This window comes from Helicoverpa armigera, chromosome 3, assembly GCF_030705265.1.
Source record: "Helicoverpa armigera isolate CAAS_96S chromosome 3, ASM3070526v1, whole genome shotgun sequence".
Classification (NCBI taxonomy): domain Eukaryota; kingdom Metazoa; phylum Arthropoda; class Insecta; order Lepidoptera; family Noctuidae; genus Helicoverpa; species Helicoverpa armigera.
Window position 1 is genome coordinate 1,951,871 of NC_087122.1, and position 18,332 is coordinate 1,970,202.

Genomic DNA, 18,332 nt, shown 5'->3' on the forward strand with positions numbered 1-18,332 from the left:
AATTGTTTTGCAAAAATGTATTATACTAAACATCCTGCACTTCTCTTAGTTTCATCTCATACGTCACACGATACGGTCAGATATAATGAAAAGGAATAGGTCAAAAATTCAAACTGACCGATAAACTGGTTAACATGTTGATTTCTACTTCACTTCACTTACCTACGCGAACATAAGACTTTTATAAAAAACTAATTTACGGATCTTATCGCGATTATATTAATTTTATTATATCCCGACAGATAATATCCCATCACGGGCAGACTAAGGTGTTGGTCGTCTTGACATTTTAGTTACAAAAAGCTACTCTACATTTTGTTGATTAAGTATTTATTGACAATGCGATTTACGCAGAACGAGCTTACTGAATTCTTAGGTTTAGGATTTTACAGTGATTATATTTCTAGGCCTGGCTAGACCAGGCCTAGAAAAATCCGTAAAAGTAGTTTTATTTTGAATCCCTACTTCCCTACTAATATTATAAATGCAAAAGTAACTCTGTCTGTCTGTCTGTCTGTTACGCTTTCACGTCTAAACCATTTCACTGATTTTAATAAAATTTGGTACAGATACAGAGTTGACCTTGATAAAGAACATAGGATAGTTTTTATCCCAGACTTTTGAAGAGTTCTCCTGGAAACGCGATATAACCGAACTTGAAGCGGGCGAAGCCGCGGGCGGAAGCTAGTTACCGATAAAACCACGTATCATGTTTTCATCAGTCTCAATGCAGCGATGATGCAACAATGGCCATCAAGGCTATTTTGGGAGATAAGTACAGCGTCATATGTATTTACTTTAAACAGGTATCCAGCCAGATAAAGTTCCGTAGATTATTTAAGAGTCCTTACTTGTAAAGTAGATGAATATACAAAAAAGCGAAAACATTGTTTAGCTGTCAACCATCGTCGAGATAAGATTTGCCAGTGGTCACAAAATGTATAAGCCATTGTGGATCTACTGAGAATATTTTACCAAAAAGAGTAAAATGTAGATATAAGTTAATAAAACAGTTATATGGAAAAGCATTTATTTAATTTATAAAATTATAAATAAGTTTGTAAAATCTAATATTAACAAAAAAGTTATGATAACCACGTACGCCCCTTACTATGATGTCATGATTGAACTTTATAAAGACATACTTTCTCTGGTGTCCACAGCCAAAACAAATGCAAAAAGCCGGTCACATTCTCTTTACAAAAATCGTGTTCTTAAAGTAGCAACCCACATTATTTCCAATAGTCCAAAAATCTACCCCCAGTAACGAATACAATTCTATTTTTAATTCAGTCATCATAAAACAAACATCACAATTTGTTACTAAATATATTTATAAAAGTAAACGTGTCAAAAAATCATTTAACATTTAAAAGAAAAACCATTTCGATAAGTAACTACGGACAGTTGAAAAGAACCCTTTTTTATCTGTCCCAGAGTTCGATGCCGGAGCTTCAGTTGTTCGCCTATCGTATTTATTTCCGTAGTACGGAGGATTCTGGCTATCACCTAAATGGTTGTTATCGTAGGCAAATCCTTGACCATTATTTGGGCTGTCGTATCCATTATTTGGTCTGTCGTATCCATTATTTGGTCCGTCGTATCCATTATTCGGTCTGTCGTATGCAGCTGCACCATTATTTGGTGCTGGTTTATTGTCATCGCGGTTGACGCTAAAGGCTCCGTCTCCGAAGTTAGCACCAGACACCACGCCGACTGCAATGCTGTCGTTTGTCGCTTTCAGTCTTCTGAGGTCTTCTTCTCTCTGGGGCACTGGAATGAGATGAGGTTCTTTGTTAATATATTGTGAAAGAAATGTGGATATAAAAAGTCTCCTACATTTATGGATAGGACACTAAATGGGTGTATTTACGTAAATGCTCAAACAAGGCTCAAAAAAGGGGTAAATAGCCACAGTATCGTAAATGGTAATGGAAGGAAAATTTCGCCTACAGGATACAACGATTCTCAAAATTAAATTGGTAGCAAAAGTCTTAACTTATTTCATCACTAACCTGCATTAGCCTATCCCGATGAATCATCCATGACCAATTTTGACAGTTAACGATTAAATCACCAAACAAATATTATTTTTAGCAATGATACATAGGGGTTTCCTGTACGTTTACATCATGCTTACAAAGATTTATATGTAAAATTAGCTCATTATAGGACCATGGGATATTATAAATTGTGTCAATATCCATATGTCTTCGTCGAAAATGTATGAATCACTCTATCCTTAGACAATGATAGAGGATGACTCGAGTCTGTCTGTTGCATATCCTGACTTGATTCCTAATTAGTTTGTTTGTTACTAATTCGGTTATGGGTGTTTCCTTATTTAAACGATGAACTAATTTGGATATCGCTTAGTGAGGTAACTTATTAAAGTTCTTGGTGAAGGTCATGGAAACATTTATCAGATGCATCGAACGCTTATTAAGTCGGAATGATATGATGTCTAAAACTTGATAATGGCTTATTGTGTGCCTCAGTGGAGATTATACCATTTGTTAACGTAGTTAATTTATCCTGCATTAAATCCGAAACTTTTCCTATCTGCCTTTTATCATACATGCCCATTATATACAATGTTAGATAAGGCCCTTGTTTCGTGTTTTCTGTTGGATAATAAGTCTTAGGTATATGTCGTCTCCATTCTCTTCTATATTTCACCTAATTTGAGTCATAGACATCGCACTTATAGACTGATAACGAATTCCTAACTTTTGATAGGAAAATAAAATTGAATCGCTGTCTTTGCAGAGAACTTTTGCTAAGCTCTCGTTGTAAAACAGGTGAACTAGTTGAGATGGCATAATGGCGTCGACGACTGATTTCGGCCACGGCGGCTGTTCTCATTTAAGGAGATCAGCCAGCTGCACAGGACATATTATAGTGCACAAGCATTTGCGCAGACACAAGTGCACTCCCTATTCCTTCACTCTCATAACCCGATGGGACGGCAATCCGACACGACCGGAAAGAGATCAGGCGCAGGACCGACATTTACGTGCTCTCCGATGCACGGGTGAATCAATAACCAACTTCCAGACTACGGGCTGCTTTGTGAAAGTTTAAGAAAACCCACAAAGCGATTTCGGCCCGACCCGGGAATCGAACCCGAGACCTCGAGCATAGCAGCCGCGCTTGCGACCACTAGACCAACGAGGCAGTCAATCAGATCAGATGGTATATGATAGGCTTATTTTAGAACATAAGAACCAGCTAATTATTGTAAACAATTACCGTTCGCTGAAGAGGGAACCATCGGTCCCTTGCCGTCTCCATAGTTAATACTGAAGGCGCCATCAGGGTAGCTGCCACCAGTGACAGACCCAACTCTGATGCTGCTGTCGTTTGGTGGACCTCTTTGCTGCTGTCCTGAAAGGAGGTAAGGATTTCTATCAGTAAGTATATTTACTTATTTATACTTCACGTACAAAAATAAATGGCACATTGGCGAACTTAATGCTTCAAGGCATTCTCTACCAGTCAACCATCGGGTTAAAGGGAAATTATATCAATGGTTACTAAAAAGTACATAAAAAAATATTAATATCTGCATTCGATGTTGTAGAGGGCTTTGAGTAAACCCTGACTCTAGGGTCTTGTTTGTAAATAAATCCACCCAATACACGATAAGAATTGTAAGCACAATGTCGTAGTTTTATTGACATAAAATGCTACTGTCTCTGAGTTAAGTTTTTCATCTCCCAACGGTTATATTTTTGGGTTATGTATTTGGGAAATTTTGCCAAGGTTCAAAGTGGATAAACTTATCTGTTTGTTCCGTTTAATTATGAAGTCATGGTTTCAAAATTATCTCATTAAGACGACCAAATATTCTGTCATGCATAACACTGTCTTGCTAACATGGGCAGTGACCGAACGTGAAACAGATTAGTGAAGATATAACAAAGTAAACAAAGGTATGCACTTAGCAATGACTCATGGGTTTTCCTATGCACGTCATACTTGTATCAGACATCAATCCACATTAAGCAGTAATAAGCTTTTCTTAAAGGAACTGATAACCATCTAATGACTCCATTGTTGGTGGATATTCATTTCTCAGTAAGTACCTACAGTGACAACTCCGCTAGTCATTTTGTTCGCCATGGTAGGTACTCCTATGACTCTTTCCGGTCGTGTCGGATTGCCGTCAAATCGGGTTATGAGAGTGAAGGAATAGGGAGTGCACCCTGTGTCTGCGCAAATGCTCGTGCACTTAGTATAATATGCCCTGCACAGCTGGCTGATCTCCTTAAATGAGAACAGCCGCCGTGGCCGAAATCGGCCGTGGACGCCATTATTTACTCCCATGTCATGCTTCAATTGCCACAACAACAAAAAACTGGAAAGTTTATGCATATTTTATCCCTGTAACATTGATAACATTGTACCTACTCATTACACATTAAAATAAGGCGATAAGCTAACCGAAAATAATAATATGTTTATGCTATTTTTAAAGTTATTTTTTGCTTATTTATAATACTAGCTTCTGTCAGCGGTTTCACCCGCATCCCGTAGGAACCACGGCACGAACCCGAATAAAAAGTAGCCTATAGCCTTCCTCAATAAATGGGCTATCTAACACTGAAAGAATTTTGCAAATCGGTCCAGTAGTTCTTGAGATTAGCGCGTTCAAACAAACAAACAAACTCTTCAGCTTTATAATATTAGTATAGATTGGTACCTATAAGTTTTAGTGGTAAAATATAGTGTATTAATGGTGATATCTTCTTCAAATCCACTGTAGTTCTCCAGCGGCTTCACCAGTTTCTCACCAGTAGGAACTACCCCAAAAAGATGCATAAAGGTTTACTCGATAGGAAAAGAATCGGAAAAGTGGTTTCTGAGATTGGCTCGTTCAAACATACCTACAAACTCCTCAGCTTTATACTATTGGCATGAAAAGGATAGTTGAAAAGTAGAAAACCAACAATGCACTTGCGATAAACTTCGTACAGAGAGTTAGTGTGCGCTGACCCTTAATGCTGTTTTCCCACTTTCTCACGTGCACAAACTGCTTGGATTGTTTCATAAATAAATATTCAATAGACAAGGAAAAATGTCGCTAGGTATAAGTTGGACTTTACGTCAACAGAAAACTTTGTTTAAGAATTTATAAATACATAATATTAATAAATAAAAACAACTTTGAGAAGAATGCACTTAAATCCAAAAATCTATAATACAAGGAAAAAATTGGCATTTCAAAAATGCTACTCTAAAGTAGGTACCTAAAATTCCAAGTGACTCTAAAAGGTTAAAGCCTAACTATAACCTCAAATGCCTTTACAGATTTAACGTATCCAAATATGAAAGCAACAAAACGCAACAAGGAAAACCAAAAAAAAAAACACTTTCCCGCCTATTACTCTAATAATAATATCGTAATGTTTACCTGAGACCGCGCAGACATAGAGGATTGTTATAAAACCGGCCACAAATCGCGACATGGCGAACAACACTGGCTGGGAACAAAACAAACTTCGCTTTACTTCACACACACACAACGCGTTTTATTATATGTACGTTCGATTCGACGATGACAGGTCGCGAGGAGCGCCGCTGTGACTCAGATAATAATTAAAAAAAAAAACAATAGCATAGTCACGAATTGTGCATGAATAAAACTTCGCGGGAATTAAGCGATCGCGTTTTGTTTTTATCTTTATGTACTGTCAAAATGATATGCGCTGGAAATGGCGCGCTTTTTAATTTTGGAATGAAGTTTGGAAGTCGTTGCTAAGTAACAGCTGAATGGTTCGTAATCACCAACTCATGGTGCAAGACGGGTCCATCTTTTCGTGAAGTTTCGGAAGGCACGTTAAATTGGTAGGCCAGCTGTTATTCGAACATTTTTAACCGACTTCCCAAAAAGGAGGAGGTTCTCAATTCATCGGCATCTTTTTAGCTGTCGTTACGGGTCTTGCCACCGGGTTGAGGAGGTCAGATAGGGTCAGATATAGGCAGTTAGGGAAAAGACTATGTAGAGAAAGTAGTAGAGTTTTGTAGATTCCTTTACTTAAATGCTTATGAATTCCAAATGAAAGTTTTAATTGAAAGATTTAGTTTAAATGGTAAGCGTAGTCACCTACGAAATCTTGACACACATATCCACAAAGTGCCTAATGCCTATAAAAAAGAGTGGCAAGAAACGTCTAACAGATAAGCATCTAGGAATTGACGTTGCGTACATTAAATTGTTTTTTTGCATTATACAAATACTTATTTTATTATTTTAAGTCTGAGTTATAAGAAATGGCCATTTAGAATAATCTCTGGCTCTTTGGCAGAGTAGTGACAGCCATTTTAAATGATGTGATGGGTAAAACCCAAGCTGTGTTTTCTTTCCAAAAGTATTTCATGTACTAAAATTAGTTGAGGAGAAAACGTAATTTGTTACAGCTACTATGTCATGTGGAATTTCGTTCATACTGTAATGACACGCCTTCTTTCGAGCTCACTAGAAAAATGGTTCAGAAGCTGGCAGGTTGAAAGATTAGAACCCTGAGGAAGGGTTAAGGATACTTCTGAGAGCTTCAGTTAAGTAATTCCCTCAGTGAAACTCTTGAAAACAACTGAAGAGTTTGTTTGTGAACGTGATAATCTCAGGATCTGCGCTAATTAGAAAAGGTTATCTTCCAGTATTAGATATCCCATGTGTTGGAGGAGACTATAGGCTATCCATGAGAGCGATAATATCTACTTACTAGGTAGGGGTGAAACGTCTAGGGAAAACTAGTGAGTACATACTATTTTTTATAGCAAAAACAAAACCGATTTAAAAATATCTCGCCTGTGATAAACTGCAGTCAGCAAACCTTATTTTTAGACATGACCCCTTAAAATATTCCCATTAATAATATTCATCAGATTCAATGGAAACGAACCTTTAAGCTGGGGTTAGCATCACGGATGTTATCATCAGGATTTTCCAATAGGTATGCAAAGGAGATCGAGTAAGGAGTCATAATACCCACCAGAGGCACGACTATATGACGACATTGCAAGCTTACTGCGAGACTATTTCAAGCTTTATAGTAATGTATAATAACTAACTAATGTTACTAAGTAATATTTGAATGTTTTTAGAAGGTAGCTGTTATGGGTTGCGGCCTGCTATATGTAGGTATAGGAAACCAAACTTCCTAAATAATATTTAATGCAAATGATATGGTTCACTGTTTGGCTAAACTGATAAATTAAATTATTGTTAATGATAGTCGTACATATAATGGAGAATAATTAAAACTTTACACAGTTTGTCTCTGTTTACATTAGCATTTCAAAATAAAATTCGGTAATTTCCAACAAGTCAAATTCATAACTACTATTAAACTATCAAAAATGGTTACCCTCTGTGCAATATGTATGAAAACGTAAGCTATGAATAAATCAATTATTCCATCAAAACCATAAATGAAAGTAACATTATTTTAAGATGCTTTTCTAAGTGAATATGACAACATAAGCTATTTTTGAGCCAGTCAATTACCTTGTCAATCTTTTTGCAGTTTTCTGTATTATTCTGTTAGACGAGTGCCATCATACATGGCATGGCTCTGTTTACTTGTTAGTTTGTATTTTAGCGTAAGGAAATGTCTTTCACGTCTAAACATAGGTATCAAAAAAAGTTTTAATAAGGAGCTAAAACCATGATCGTTTCCATGAGATCCTGACAGTATAAGAAAACCCATAAAGATAATGATCGTCAACATTATAAACCGACTTGCATAAAAGGAGTAGGTTCTGAATTCATTGTTTCTTTATACAGCATGTTTTCCCAGAGGTTACGTTTTCCACACTATGCAAACGAACTCATAAATAAAAAAGTAATTTGTTGACATAGCCCGCATAACGTCACACTCGCAAATATTTGCAAAAGATAAACGCATACAAACTTGGCACCTGTCCAATATATTCTTCTAAAACTACTAGTACTACGGAAAAAACCTGGTCATAAATCAAAGGTGAATTTAGTATGCTAACTGCATCGTTGATTTAATCGTCGGAGTAGTGAAATGGGTTTCTCACAATCCTTTCACTGTTGCACTGCAGGACACAATACTCCTCTCATGCCTTCTGAGATGGAATTAATGTTCATCATACGGATTGGCCAAGCAGATTGACGACTTCAGCCTTTTCCCAGTTACTCGAAGCAACTGACAAACGGCTGAAATTATCATTTTCAATTTCGTTGTTTTACGATGTGCCAGTAGGTTGACTATGAGGGTCGAAAGGTTGGAGCCGAGTCACAACACGAACTTAAGTCGTTCGTGGTCAGTTTTCCGATGCATGAACACGAAAAGTTCATCAAAAAAGTGTCCTATCTGTGGTTTTCTCGCCGGCTACGTGACACTGGTCAGCGAAACGCGTTGCTGATATTTTTTTACATATCTAAAGTATATTAAAGATATTTATGTAAATATGAGGTTAAAGTTTACTTTTGATCAATCCTATTTTAAGGCAGTTAGGTTTTTAGCACTTGGTTTTATAGTTTTTATTGCATAGATAGGTTTATATTCTGTCTGTGTTCAGCCCCTTTTAACTATGACTGTAATCAAAAAGCCAAATAAACGTAAATCACTTGGCTATCTACAAAACAAATCTTCAATGGTGTGAGAACATGCTATAAGCGAAGGTCAAGGTCATGGTCAATAAACTCCTTAGTTCAATGGCTAGTTTTCAGGGGGTTGAAATTCCTGAAACTGAATTATTATGTATTAGTGTCATTATTCGATTTTTTTGAGAGAATTCAATTTATTTTTATATTTTCGTAGACTTGTATTTATTTTGTCAGTCCCTATGGTAATCAAGATACTGTATTTTTTTTTGTATTTGATAACTTGTCATTACTAAAGAAGTAGTAAAAAACATTTTCTTTATTTAACCAGACCACCGCCAAAGGATGTCATACATTAAAAATTCTATCGTAATATGCTCATCCGGGTGTAAGATCCTGTATACTGAGAATTTAAGATTTTTTTCTTATAAGTGTCTTGGAATAGCTCTTAATTATAGGCTATAGGAGTTTTTAAGACCGCGGCTCTCAATCTTCGTTAACCGCCGTTTAAATTTCCAAAGAACTTAATTATAATTTTTTAGTTTAAATATTTGACTGTTTGACTTTCCTTATTGACCTGAACACCATTTATCAAAATCTGCTATTATCGTTCGGAATTACCCAGCCCGCGAATGTTTTCGTAAAATGTAATTGATCTCGGCAATTATCGTTATGAAAAAAATGGTATAAACATTTGCCTTGAAATTGTGATAGCTATCATAGTTCATCGACATGAATTGTATGTCATTACACAAATAGTTGCTCATTCCGATACGACCATACCTCTACATGACGACCAATACGGGTGAGAAATAAACAGTTGACTAGCTGCTTCCCGCGCCATTTTATATGTAGTTAACAATTTCTATTAACATATTGCAGTCCACAAGTATCCTACAAAGAAACTTCACCACCCAAGTAACATTACCTTTTATTCTTAGGGTGCGTTTACACGGTGCATGTAGCTGGAGCAAGTGACAAGAGCATGCGGGTGAATATTTTGCTCTGGTAAATGAGCGAGTCGCTGGACCCACACGTTTATAAATTGCCTCAAAATGCCCAAGCTACTTGCACTGTAGATGTGAACGAATAAGTGAATACCTATGTGTGGAAATACAATACGAGTATACAGCGGAACGTTCGCTCACATTCGGCGGCTGACAGTCAGTTTGGTTTGAACGCAGCCTTAGGTAGAAAATTATCCGATACTACAGACAATATATGTACTACTTAATGGATGTGCAAACTTTATATTAAACAATCCACTTTAGTTAACATATTCTTTACATTATTTAATTTGTATGTTAAGAGCGGGAAATTCGCTCGGAAAATCCGCCAGTGCGAAAAGGCTGTTAGGGTTGCATTGATAACAGAATGCCAAGGAATAGTTACCTAAAGCCATAATTTGCAAAAGTAGGTAATCAAGATTATTCTTCAGAGAAAACTTTTGTCTGAGAAACTACAGTTACATTTATAACAAGTACTATACGGACATATTGGTTCATACTACAATTATTTATGAAATATGAAAAATTTTGAATTTGTTTTCTTTTTCTACTTTTGACAAATTTGAATAAAGCCTAACAGCCCTTTCACACGGCAGTCCAGTTTTGCGGGACCGGCATTTTACTGTATCCTGCAAAACTGAACAACGTGTGAACACAGCGTCCGTTTTTGCAGGATTCCCGCTTTTTACTGGACGAACGATCCAGTATCAAGTGACAAAACCGAGTCGCACAAATCGACGGGAACAGCATTTTGCAGGATCCTGCATGCGGTTTACTCGTGTGAACACTAGTATATAATATCTTTTGCGATCAAACGGGATCTTGCAAAAAACGGTATCCTGCAAAAAACTGGACTGTCGTGTGAAAGGACCGTAACATGAACTACCTATAATCCAAAATAAACATGACCAAAGAACCGGTTCATCATCAAAATATTAGCTTAACAATTTTAGCAGAATTAAAATTGATTCATCTCAATAAGCTCATTCACTATTATTGCGAATTTTCGTAATTGTTCACGAAAACACCGTAGGTGCGTTCATGCCACGGCAAAACCCAGGCCGTTCAAACGTAAGTGTACGAGTATACTAATATGTAGTAGTATAGCTTTATAAAAGCTGGTTCGTTCGGCCGCGTGCCTAGTGTATTTGTGTATTTGCAACGATGAAGCGTTTCGTGGCTCTCGTGGGTGCGCTTGCGCTCCTCTCTGTCTACCACGCCGCGCCGGCCACAAATACGGGTGAGTAAGCAACTACATTCGCGCATACATAATTCGTGACTTTGTTCTGTTTACCACGACGGAAAACCTGTTATCATGATGCATGTTTACCAGCTCTCTACAGGTTAATGTTGTTAGTTATTTTTATTTAGCGACTGTTAGTAACCGTTTTGACTTTGTTAGTGTACCTAGTTATCGGACCATGACGTTACCGGATGTTCAGCGATGATACGAGTCTACACTAAAAAAATGTGTTTAATGATCTCTTGTTTCTTATTCCAGCTCCTGTTGTGGCAGAAAATGGGAAAGTTGCTATAGGACTTATAAGTGGTGGAAGCTTTGGCCCAGGAAGTTTTAGTGTCGGTGGTAGTACCATCCGTCCACAATTTGGTACCATAAGGCCACCATCCAACCACGAAGATGATGGCGATAGACTCGATACGTATAAGCCAAATAAAGGAGAAAACCAAGGTAATGATGAACCTCAGAATGAACCAAATAGTTCTGCAGTTATCCGAGGAATTAAATCAGTGAATCTCTTTGTAGTTATGACAATAGTTCTAACAATGATGTATTACTAAAAAAAAATAATTAAGTAGTTATTCAAAATAAACTAGTGTCAATTTCATCTAAGACTGTTTCTGTACTTAATGTTTGTATAACTATGTATTATTCAATAAACTTTATAATATTATGGTCTTATTTATTTCCTTAAAGGTGGATCATGGTATACTCCATATAAACCAGAAAAACCCTGGAAGGGTCAAGGAGGTCAAGGAGGCCAGGGAGGCCACGGACACGGAGGAACCATCAGCATTGGCGCAATAATTGGTCCTAATGACGATAAAAAAGACGACAAATGGCAGAACGGCTTCAAAAAACCCTTCTGGTCTGACGGGGGCAGCTTATCATCATTCTTGAACAGCGAAGACGGCAGCTACCACTTCCCAGCTGGACATCAATACTCTCTCAACACTGACGATGATGGAAATGTTCACATCAGCTCAATCGTTGGCGGCGAATATGGAGACGGAGCAATGAGTATCAATTATAACAACAAGCCTGGAGTCAACGTGCCTAACCAGATAAGTGGTGCTATTAATGGAAAACCTGGATACAACAGTGCAGATAATGAAGCAAGTGTTGGAGTCAATAGTAATAAAAAGGGGGGAGCTTCACATGGCTCAGAAAACAACCAACACAATTCTGGATATTTTTCTGGAAATAAGGGTGATTCTTGGATTTGGGACTAAATACAAAGAAATTTATAATAGTTTCACACTCTTCTTGGCTGTTGGGTAAAATTGGTGTGTATTAAAAACAGTATTAGTGGCTAAGCTAAAATTAAGTCAGTATTATTTTTTACAATTGTTTTGTTACTTTAGAGATGCATTCAGATATTTATTTTCATTATCATGTTTATGTCATTTATGTACTGTATTAAAAGTGAGTTGTGATTTGTGATAACCAAAAATGTACTTACAAAGATTTACATTCAGATGTTACAAATTGAAGTGCCAAATAAATTATTCCAATTATTAAATGAATGTATTATTTTTGTTATATTCCTACACGCCTGAACAAATTGCCTTACATAGCCCCACCAAACCTTCCTTTGATCATGGACTTTAAATTCTATTAGAAATACTTACAAGAAATATTTTGAAATGTCATACACTGCTCATCAGAACATCTGAATCTGGAAAAAACTCAGAATTGCTAAATAAAAATAGATGACCTCATCTGATTCGATGTGGCTGAAAACAGCGTAGGTATGTCAGGTGTAAAAGAAATTTTAATAGAAATGTTTTCTTCGATGCGTTCAGCACATGAAGCTAGTATTAGTTTGTAAATTAGTCTAAAAGGCCTATCTGAAGTCGATTCATTATCATATCAAGCATTTAAAATTTAGAATTCATCAACAGCGCCATCTCCTTTAGTACTTAAAAAACTCTTAACAGAATCAAATCCTGTTGTCGAGCAAGCGATGCAAATAAACGAGGATCAATCACCACAAGCTTATGGCAACAAAATCTATTGAATAAGTTGGCTTACCTGCCTCCATAATACTAAACTTGTTAGCTTGGCGTTATTTATAATGGTCAAAACAGATGGCGCTGGTGTATGTGGGGGCTTTTTTAAATTAAAATAATTTATGTTCGGTAGTATAAGATATAAAATTTTCAATGTTCTCATTTTTCGTCCGTAGACACAAGAGCCCACAGGATGGACTTTTTCCATTCTATGTCATCCATCTGATAGATTTCAGAAAGGCAAATTAATGATGACGTCGATTTACAGTAAATTTTGCCACTTTCAACCTAGACTGACATAGGGATATTTTATTTGCGCGAAATACATTTTGATGATCCCTTTTCAAATACCGTCTTATTTTATTTTAATATTTTTAAGAGGGTCCATTAGATCCATGAAATACCAAAAGAGGATTGTTTTGATTAAAGAAGCTGACTCATTATTTTACTGAATCTTACTCATATTCATCATTGTAAGATCCTGGATCCCTAAAATGACAATAACGTTCAGGTAAGCCAAAATGATGGAATACAAAACATCCTCTCAAAACAAACTTCAAAAAATGAGGATCCAGGCATTTGTAATAATTTTGTTTCGGATACGGTTCTGGTGTTTTTTTGTATAGAGTTCAAAGGCCCTGTCATACACGTCCCCATGAATCATAGCAGTGTATTGTTTAGATTTTTTGACCTGTGAGTAACTAAGTATGACAGTATTTTCACACTGGCAGATTTACCGCTCGGTTAAGGACGTATGTATTTTTGTGGCAGTAAATGGACAACCTGCTGGTACAACAAAGAGTTTAGCCGCTGGAAATATGACGCGCATTTGCTAGACATGGGAAAACAGAGTGAAAAATCTGCCAGTGCGAAAGCAGTGTTAGATATTTTACATAACGAAAGCAGTTGATGTACATGCAAATTGTCAATATTAATATGTGCTGGAAAACGCTCAGTAGTGAAGTGACTCCGACTAAACTATCAAGTTTAGATCATTCTGAACTAGAATAACGAGTAGGTTTATTACAAAAAAAAATCGCATACATTATTTACTTTTTGCATTGCAAAAGGAATAACGCATGATGCACTTAGGTCATAGTATGACGATGCAGTCAATCAGCTGCATAATCAATAAAAACTTACCAACGTATCATTATACCTTCAAAATTGTGGTGTATTGGGCGTTTCAATATTAGAGAATTTAACCAATTACTTGGAGAATTGAAGGAACTGGAGACGCAATTGCTCGCTTGCCCTCTACCAAATGAAAAGAAAACGCTGCTCACAGTCTTGCTTCAAGACTTTCTACTGTGAGCAGCAAAAACTCGTATTCGCTTCAAGATTATGCTTATGATTATCAATTTTGCCATCGAAAAGTCATGAGCGAGCTATGACTTTTTTTGTATTGCCTCACCTTCCCCATTTGAATTAACTTCTCTTCTCTTACGAATAGTTTATGTTCACGGCGGTTCCAGTTCGTTAAGTGCTCTAAGGTTTCAATAGAACTTTTTATCCTGATCATTATCAATGACTGAGGCTGAGGTATACATGTCAGAATTACAATCATTAAATAAGGACCCTAAGTTTCGATAATTGTCAGTATTGTTGCTTGTCATTTGACCATATTTGATGGATTGGCAGGGAAGGGTTATGGGTCTTATAAAAGCTGATGATCTGAAGAAGTAACGTTTATCTCGTTAAACAGTACTTTGAGAAATGCAGTTTTTAGCTAAGAGTAACTTTGTGTCTTTTGTTTTGTTCGTTGTGTGCAGTTATGTTTTTTGTGAACCTGGTAATTAATATTGTTGTTATTTCATTATAATACCAAATAGCTGCGGGTTTCATTACCCGATCTATCTGTTTTATATGGAGCTATCTAAATTCAATCACAAGCAAAACCCGTCTCCCCAATTCCCTCATTACTTTAACATTATGGGAAATCAATCACGCATGTTCTTTTCATTTGTTTTGTTTTATGAATTCCAAATACAAAACTGATTAGAGTCATTACATCATAGACAACTCTTGATGCACCTTTTTGGACTGAAGCTTCAAAAATCATTGTATTCCTTTGAGGTTAATGGCTGCCCAAAGATTCAAAAAGAGTTTTTATTCCATTCTTTTGTTTGCAGAAAGAGATCGTCGTTTCATAATTCTAGGTGACAGCAACATCGGGTTTGCTCTTTCAGTCGGAGGCAGCATTGGACCGGGCGTTATAACCAGCTCCAAGTTCAAAGGGAAAAGCTTCATGACAAAACGTTATAAACCAAAACAGCGGAAATACAGATACGATTATGAGTAAGGAATTATTTTTTATACTTAGATACTGTGTCCGAAGCCGTGATATCTTCTTCTTCTTGTTTCTTTTGGCTGATATTTTTTTCTTCTATGGCTTGCTGCCCGTGTTACTTGGATTATTAACTGGTTTTAATACTTTGTTAGAGGCTATCATTGCACTAACGCCAATAGGTTTCCGACTTCTTCTAGGTACCTGTCCTGTTCCCAATTATAGTAACATGTAGGTACTCCCATGTCCTTTTATGGATAATGAATCCAACTTAACACACTGTTTGTAGTATGGGATTCTGACCTATATTATTAATATTCATTGAATACTCTAGCGGCAAAACCCACATTCGAGACGTCACTTATTTCCACAGTTACATTTTCCTCTTATCTCTATAAATCTTCTAGTTATTATCACTTTGTTAGGTATTACATGAAAATCTTTTATTTCCTTTTAATTACCCATCGACTAGTTTTGTACGTCAGATTTTTCTTTCCATTACTGACGAGAAAATTATCCCACATCTTTACTACCTACATCGAAAGACTCGTCTGTCTGTTTCTCGCAGTTCCGCCAAAACTTCTCATCCGATTTGAATGTTGGTACAACGTAGTCTAGAGCTAGTTCATTACACTTTCCTCTTTTAATGCTGAATATTTTGTTTTAGTGACTATGGACCCGGAATGTGGCTACCTTGGTGGCCACCACCACCTTACTTTTAAATAAAAGGATTTTAAACTCAGCAGTCTTTGAATTTACTGTTATAATCTTAACCAATACCATCATTACCCTGCCCTAATAGTCCTGTACCTACTAAGGTAAGTATATACTTATGGATCTTAGCCTGATTCGATATTATTTAGCTTTAAAATAATAATTCTGTCTACATTTCGTAAATACAAGACATTGCCATGATATTTATCTTGTCTGGTCACCAAAGTTCAAGTTTACCATAAATACAATATTTTGCGTCCATTTTCCTCATTCTGGGTTATGTAGGAATGTCATATATTCTACAGCTATCGCTTACAAAAATACTTATTATTACATTTGTCAATTTCGTTTTTGTTTAGTTACCTAATTATTCAATACTACGTGTTTTTATGTGCCACGTTATTATAATGTGTTCTTTTTCCTCTCGCTTGATGTCCATAACAAAATTGGAGAACACAAACGAGGTTTAAAGAATGATGAAAAAACATTCATTGAAATAATTTTTATCTATGTACAAAAAACATACTATCTAGTTAATCCAGTTTCAATATTTAGAGGTATGTACGTACAGATTGGATGTAATGACTTAGCATTAAAAGACGATTAATTAAATAAAGTCGAAGTATAGGCAATAGGCATAGATCTTTTATTTTAGTTCCCATTCAAAGATATTCGAATTCTTTACAAACAATCACCAATTTCAATAAAACTAAATAACATTTTTTCAACTTTGTTGATCAGTGATTCATCACACTTTTGAACTTATTCACTTTGTTATTTGTAAATACGGGCTCAGTCCCAAAATTCTCATCACTTTCACCGATTCTTCTTTCAATCTTCATTCCCTAACGTCCATACTTCGTGTCTCCCGTATCACCCCCTGGTCCTCCATAAGAGTTGGTTCCATGGTTACCTCCGTGGCCTCCATTCTCCCCGCCGTGGCCGATGCTGAAGCTGCCAGCCCCAAAACTCCCACTCTTCACCCTGCCAACTCCAATGCTGCCCCCGTTTGACTTAACTGTGTCGATCTCTCCACTATCTTCGTCGCTGCTATATTCTTCTGCACTGTAGTGAGCTGGAAGGAATAAAAATTGTGTAAGATTATTTCTAAGTTAAACTGTCAATGAGTGACCGTGTTTTGTTATCATGAAACAACGAATAATGTCCAGAATCAGACACGACCTGAGAGAGATCAAGGGCAAGACCGATTTATCTACTATCCGATGCAAAGCTTCGTATAACCCATAAAGCCATTGTCAACGTTGTAAAGATTTCGACCTGTCCAGGGAATCGAACCACACATCTTATGCTATCACTGAACTACTTAATAAAATGCAAACTTATACTGCAGTGCTGACATTATTACACTTACATTCGTAGTTAGTCGGTCAAGTCTGTAAAGTTGAATGCACTAGATGTTTGTTTGTGGAATAAGCCTTCCAAGGGCACAACATGGGCCAAGGCCGTACAGTGCCATTTACAATATCCCAGCTGCGGACTATTAATTCCCGACAAATACAACCGGTCCAAGGAGCTATTTTTACAAAACCTGTGAAGCTGGACCAGTTACAAAGGACTATGGAGATATTAACGAAGTGTCATTAGTTTTCCTTAAAGTCAAAATTGAAGTCAACTTTGGAAGTAATAGCTTTCCTGATACTGAATAGGTATCCTCAGATAACAATATTATTTTAATAGGTACTTAAATAGAAGATATTTTAATAAGACGACCTATACATACATTGACCTTGCTAAGAGCAGAGATAGCAATATAGAAAACAAAAACGATTCAAAATAATAATTATGTAAGAGAAGACAAGATCTTAAGTGGAATGCGCACGATACGTCATCACAAGAAATGTTAAATATTTTTTTATTATCTAGATTTCGGTTTCTAAATGAAATATTACATTCAGTACAAACGATTCGTACAAGGAATTAGATCTAACTAAGAACTTCACAAATTAGGTTAATGCTAATAAAACAATATAATATACCTGGTGTTGCAAATGCAGTTGATAACAGCGCATAGGCCAACAAAAGAATAACAACACGAGACATCTTGATTGCGAACGAATTAACACTAACAAAAATACAAATTAAAACCTCTTTTATAATCGTTTGAAAAAACGTGTTTGCCCGTGTCGATTTAGATCTAAATATTAAAAAGAAGACACCTAATGATTTTGTCACAAAATAAGATGAAGAGGAAAATCAAAAATATTTTGTTTTTATGGTAAATCCAAGGATTGGTGCACTAGCACTAATGTTGTTCGTGATTCGTTCACCCTAGACCGGTTCCCTTAGCTCACGAGTCCCATCCCTGAAGAAGTTATTGAAGAAAAAAACAAAAGCATAGCTATGTAGGCTCCCTATAAAAGCTGCATAGAGTGATGTGAGTTCAGTACTCGGTGCAGTAGTGCAGAGAACAAGATGGCGCGCTTACTGACTGTACTGTTGGTGCTTACTGTGGTGGCGTGTGTTGTGGCAA

General features: G+C 36.5%; 3 protein-coding genes and 1 long non-coding RNA gene across 5 annotated transcripts; 2 read left to right on the forward strand and 2 right to left on the reverse strand.

Annotated features, from left to right (window-relative positions):
- Positions 1-1,310: 1,310 nt before the first annotated feature.
- On the reverse strand, positions 1,311-5,591 carry LOC110377526 (uncharacterized). The gene is made up of 3 exons (XM_049836684.2): positions 5,417-5,591; positions 3,253-3,387; positions 1,311-1,773 (listed from the first exon to the last, which is right to left on the reverse strand). Exons 1-3 carry the CDS (start codon positions 5,469-5,471, stop codon positions 1,370-1,372), a joined length of 594 nt encoding a protein of 197 aa, XP_049692641.2. The 5' UTR covers positions 5,472-5,591; the 3' UTR covers positions 1,311-1,369.
- Positions 5,592-10,667: 5,076 nt separating this feature from the next.
- LOC110377531 (protein FAM98A) lies at positions 10,668-12,350 on the forward strand. Of its 2 annotated transcripts, none has more exons than XM_021336463.3 (3): positions 10,668-10,828; positions 11,090-11,278; positions 11,525-12,350. In XM_021336463.3, the coding sequence occupies exons 1-3, from the start codon at positions 10,753-10,755 to the stop codon at positions 12,058-12,060; spliced, it is 801 nt and encodes a 266-aa protein (XP_021192138.3). In that variant the 5' UTR covers positions 10,668-10,752; the 3' UTR covers positions 12,061-12,350. The 2 variants fall into 2 exon arrangements, with proteins under 2 accessions (XP_021192138.3, XP_049692639.2); XM_049836682.2 differs by lacking the exon at positions 10,668-10,828 and adding an exon at positions 10,844-10,931.
- Positions 12,351-14,995: 2,645 nt separating this feature from the next.
- Positions 14,996-15,872, forward strand: LOC135119211 (uncharacterized). The gene is made up of 2 exons (XR_010278051.1): positions 14,996-15,138; positions 15,795-15,872. It is a non-coding gene; the product is annotated as an uncharacterized LOC135119211 (long non-coding RNA).
- Positions 15,873-16,328: 456 nt separating this feature from the next.
- Positions 16,329-17,976, reverse strand: LOC110377537 (uncharacterized). Its single transcript, XM_021336469.3, has 2 exons — positions 17,839-17,976; positions 16,329-16,916 (listed from the first exon to the last, which is right to left on the reverse strand). The coding sequence occupies exons 1-2, from the start codon at positions 17,900-17,902 to the stop codon at positions 16,687-16,689; spliced, it is 294 nt and encodes a 97-aa protein (XP_021192144.3). The 5' UTR covers positions 17,903-17,976; the 3' UTR covers positions 16,329-16,686.
- Positions 17,977-18,332: the final 356 nt, after the last annotated feature.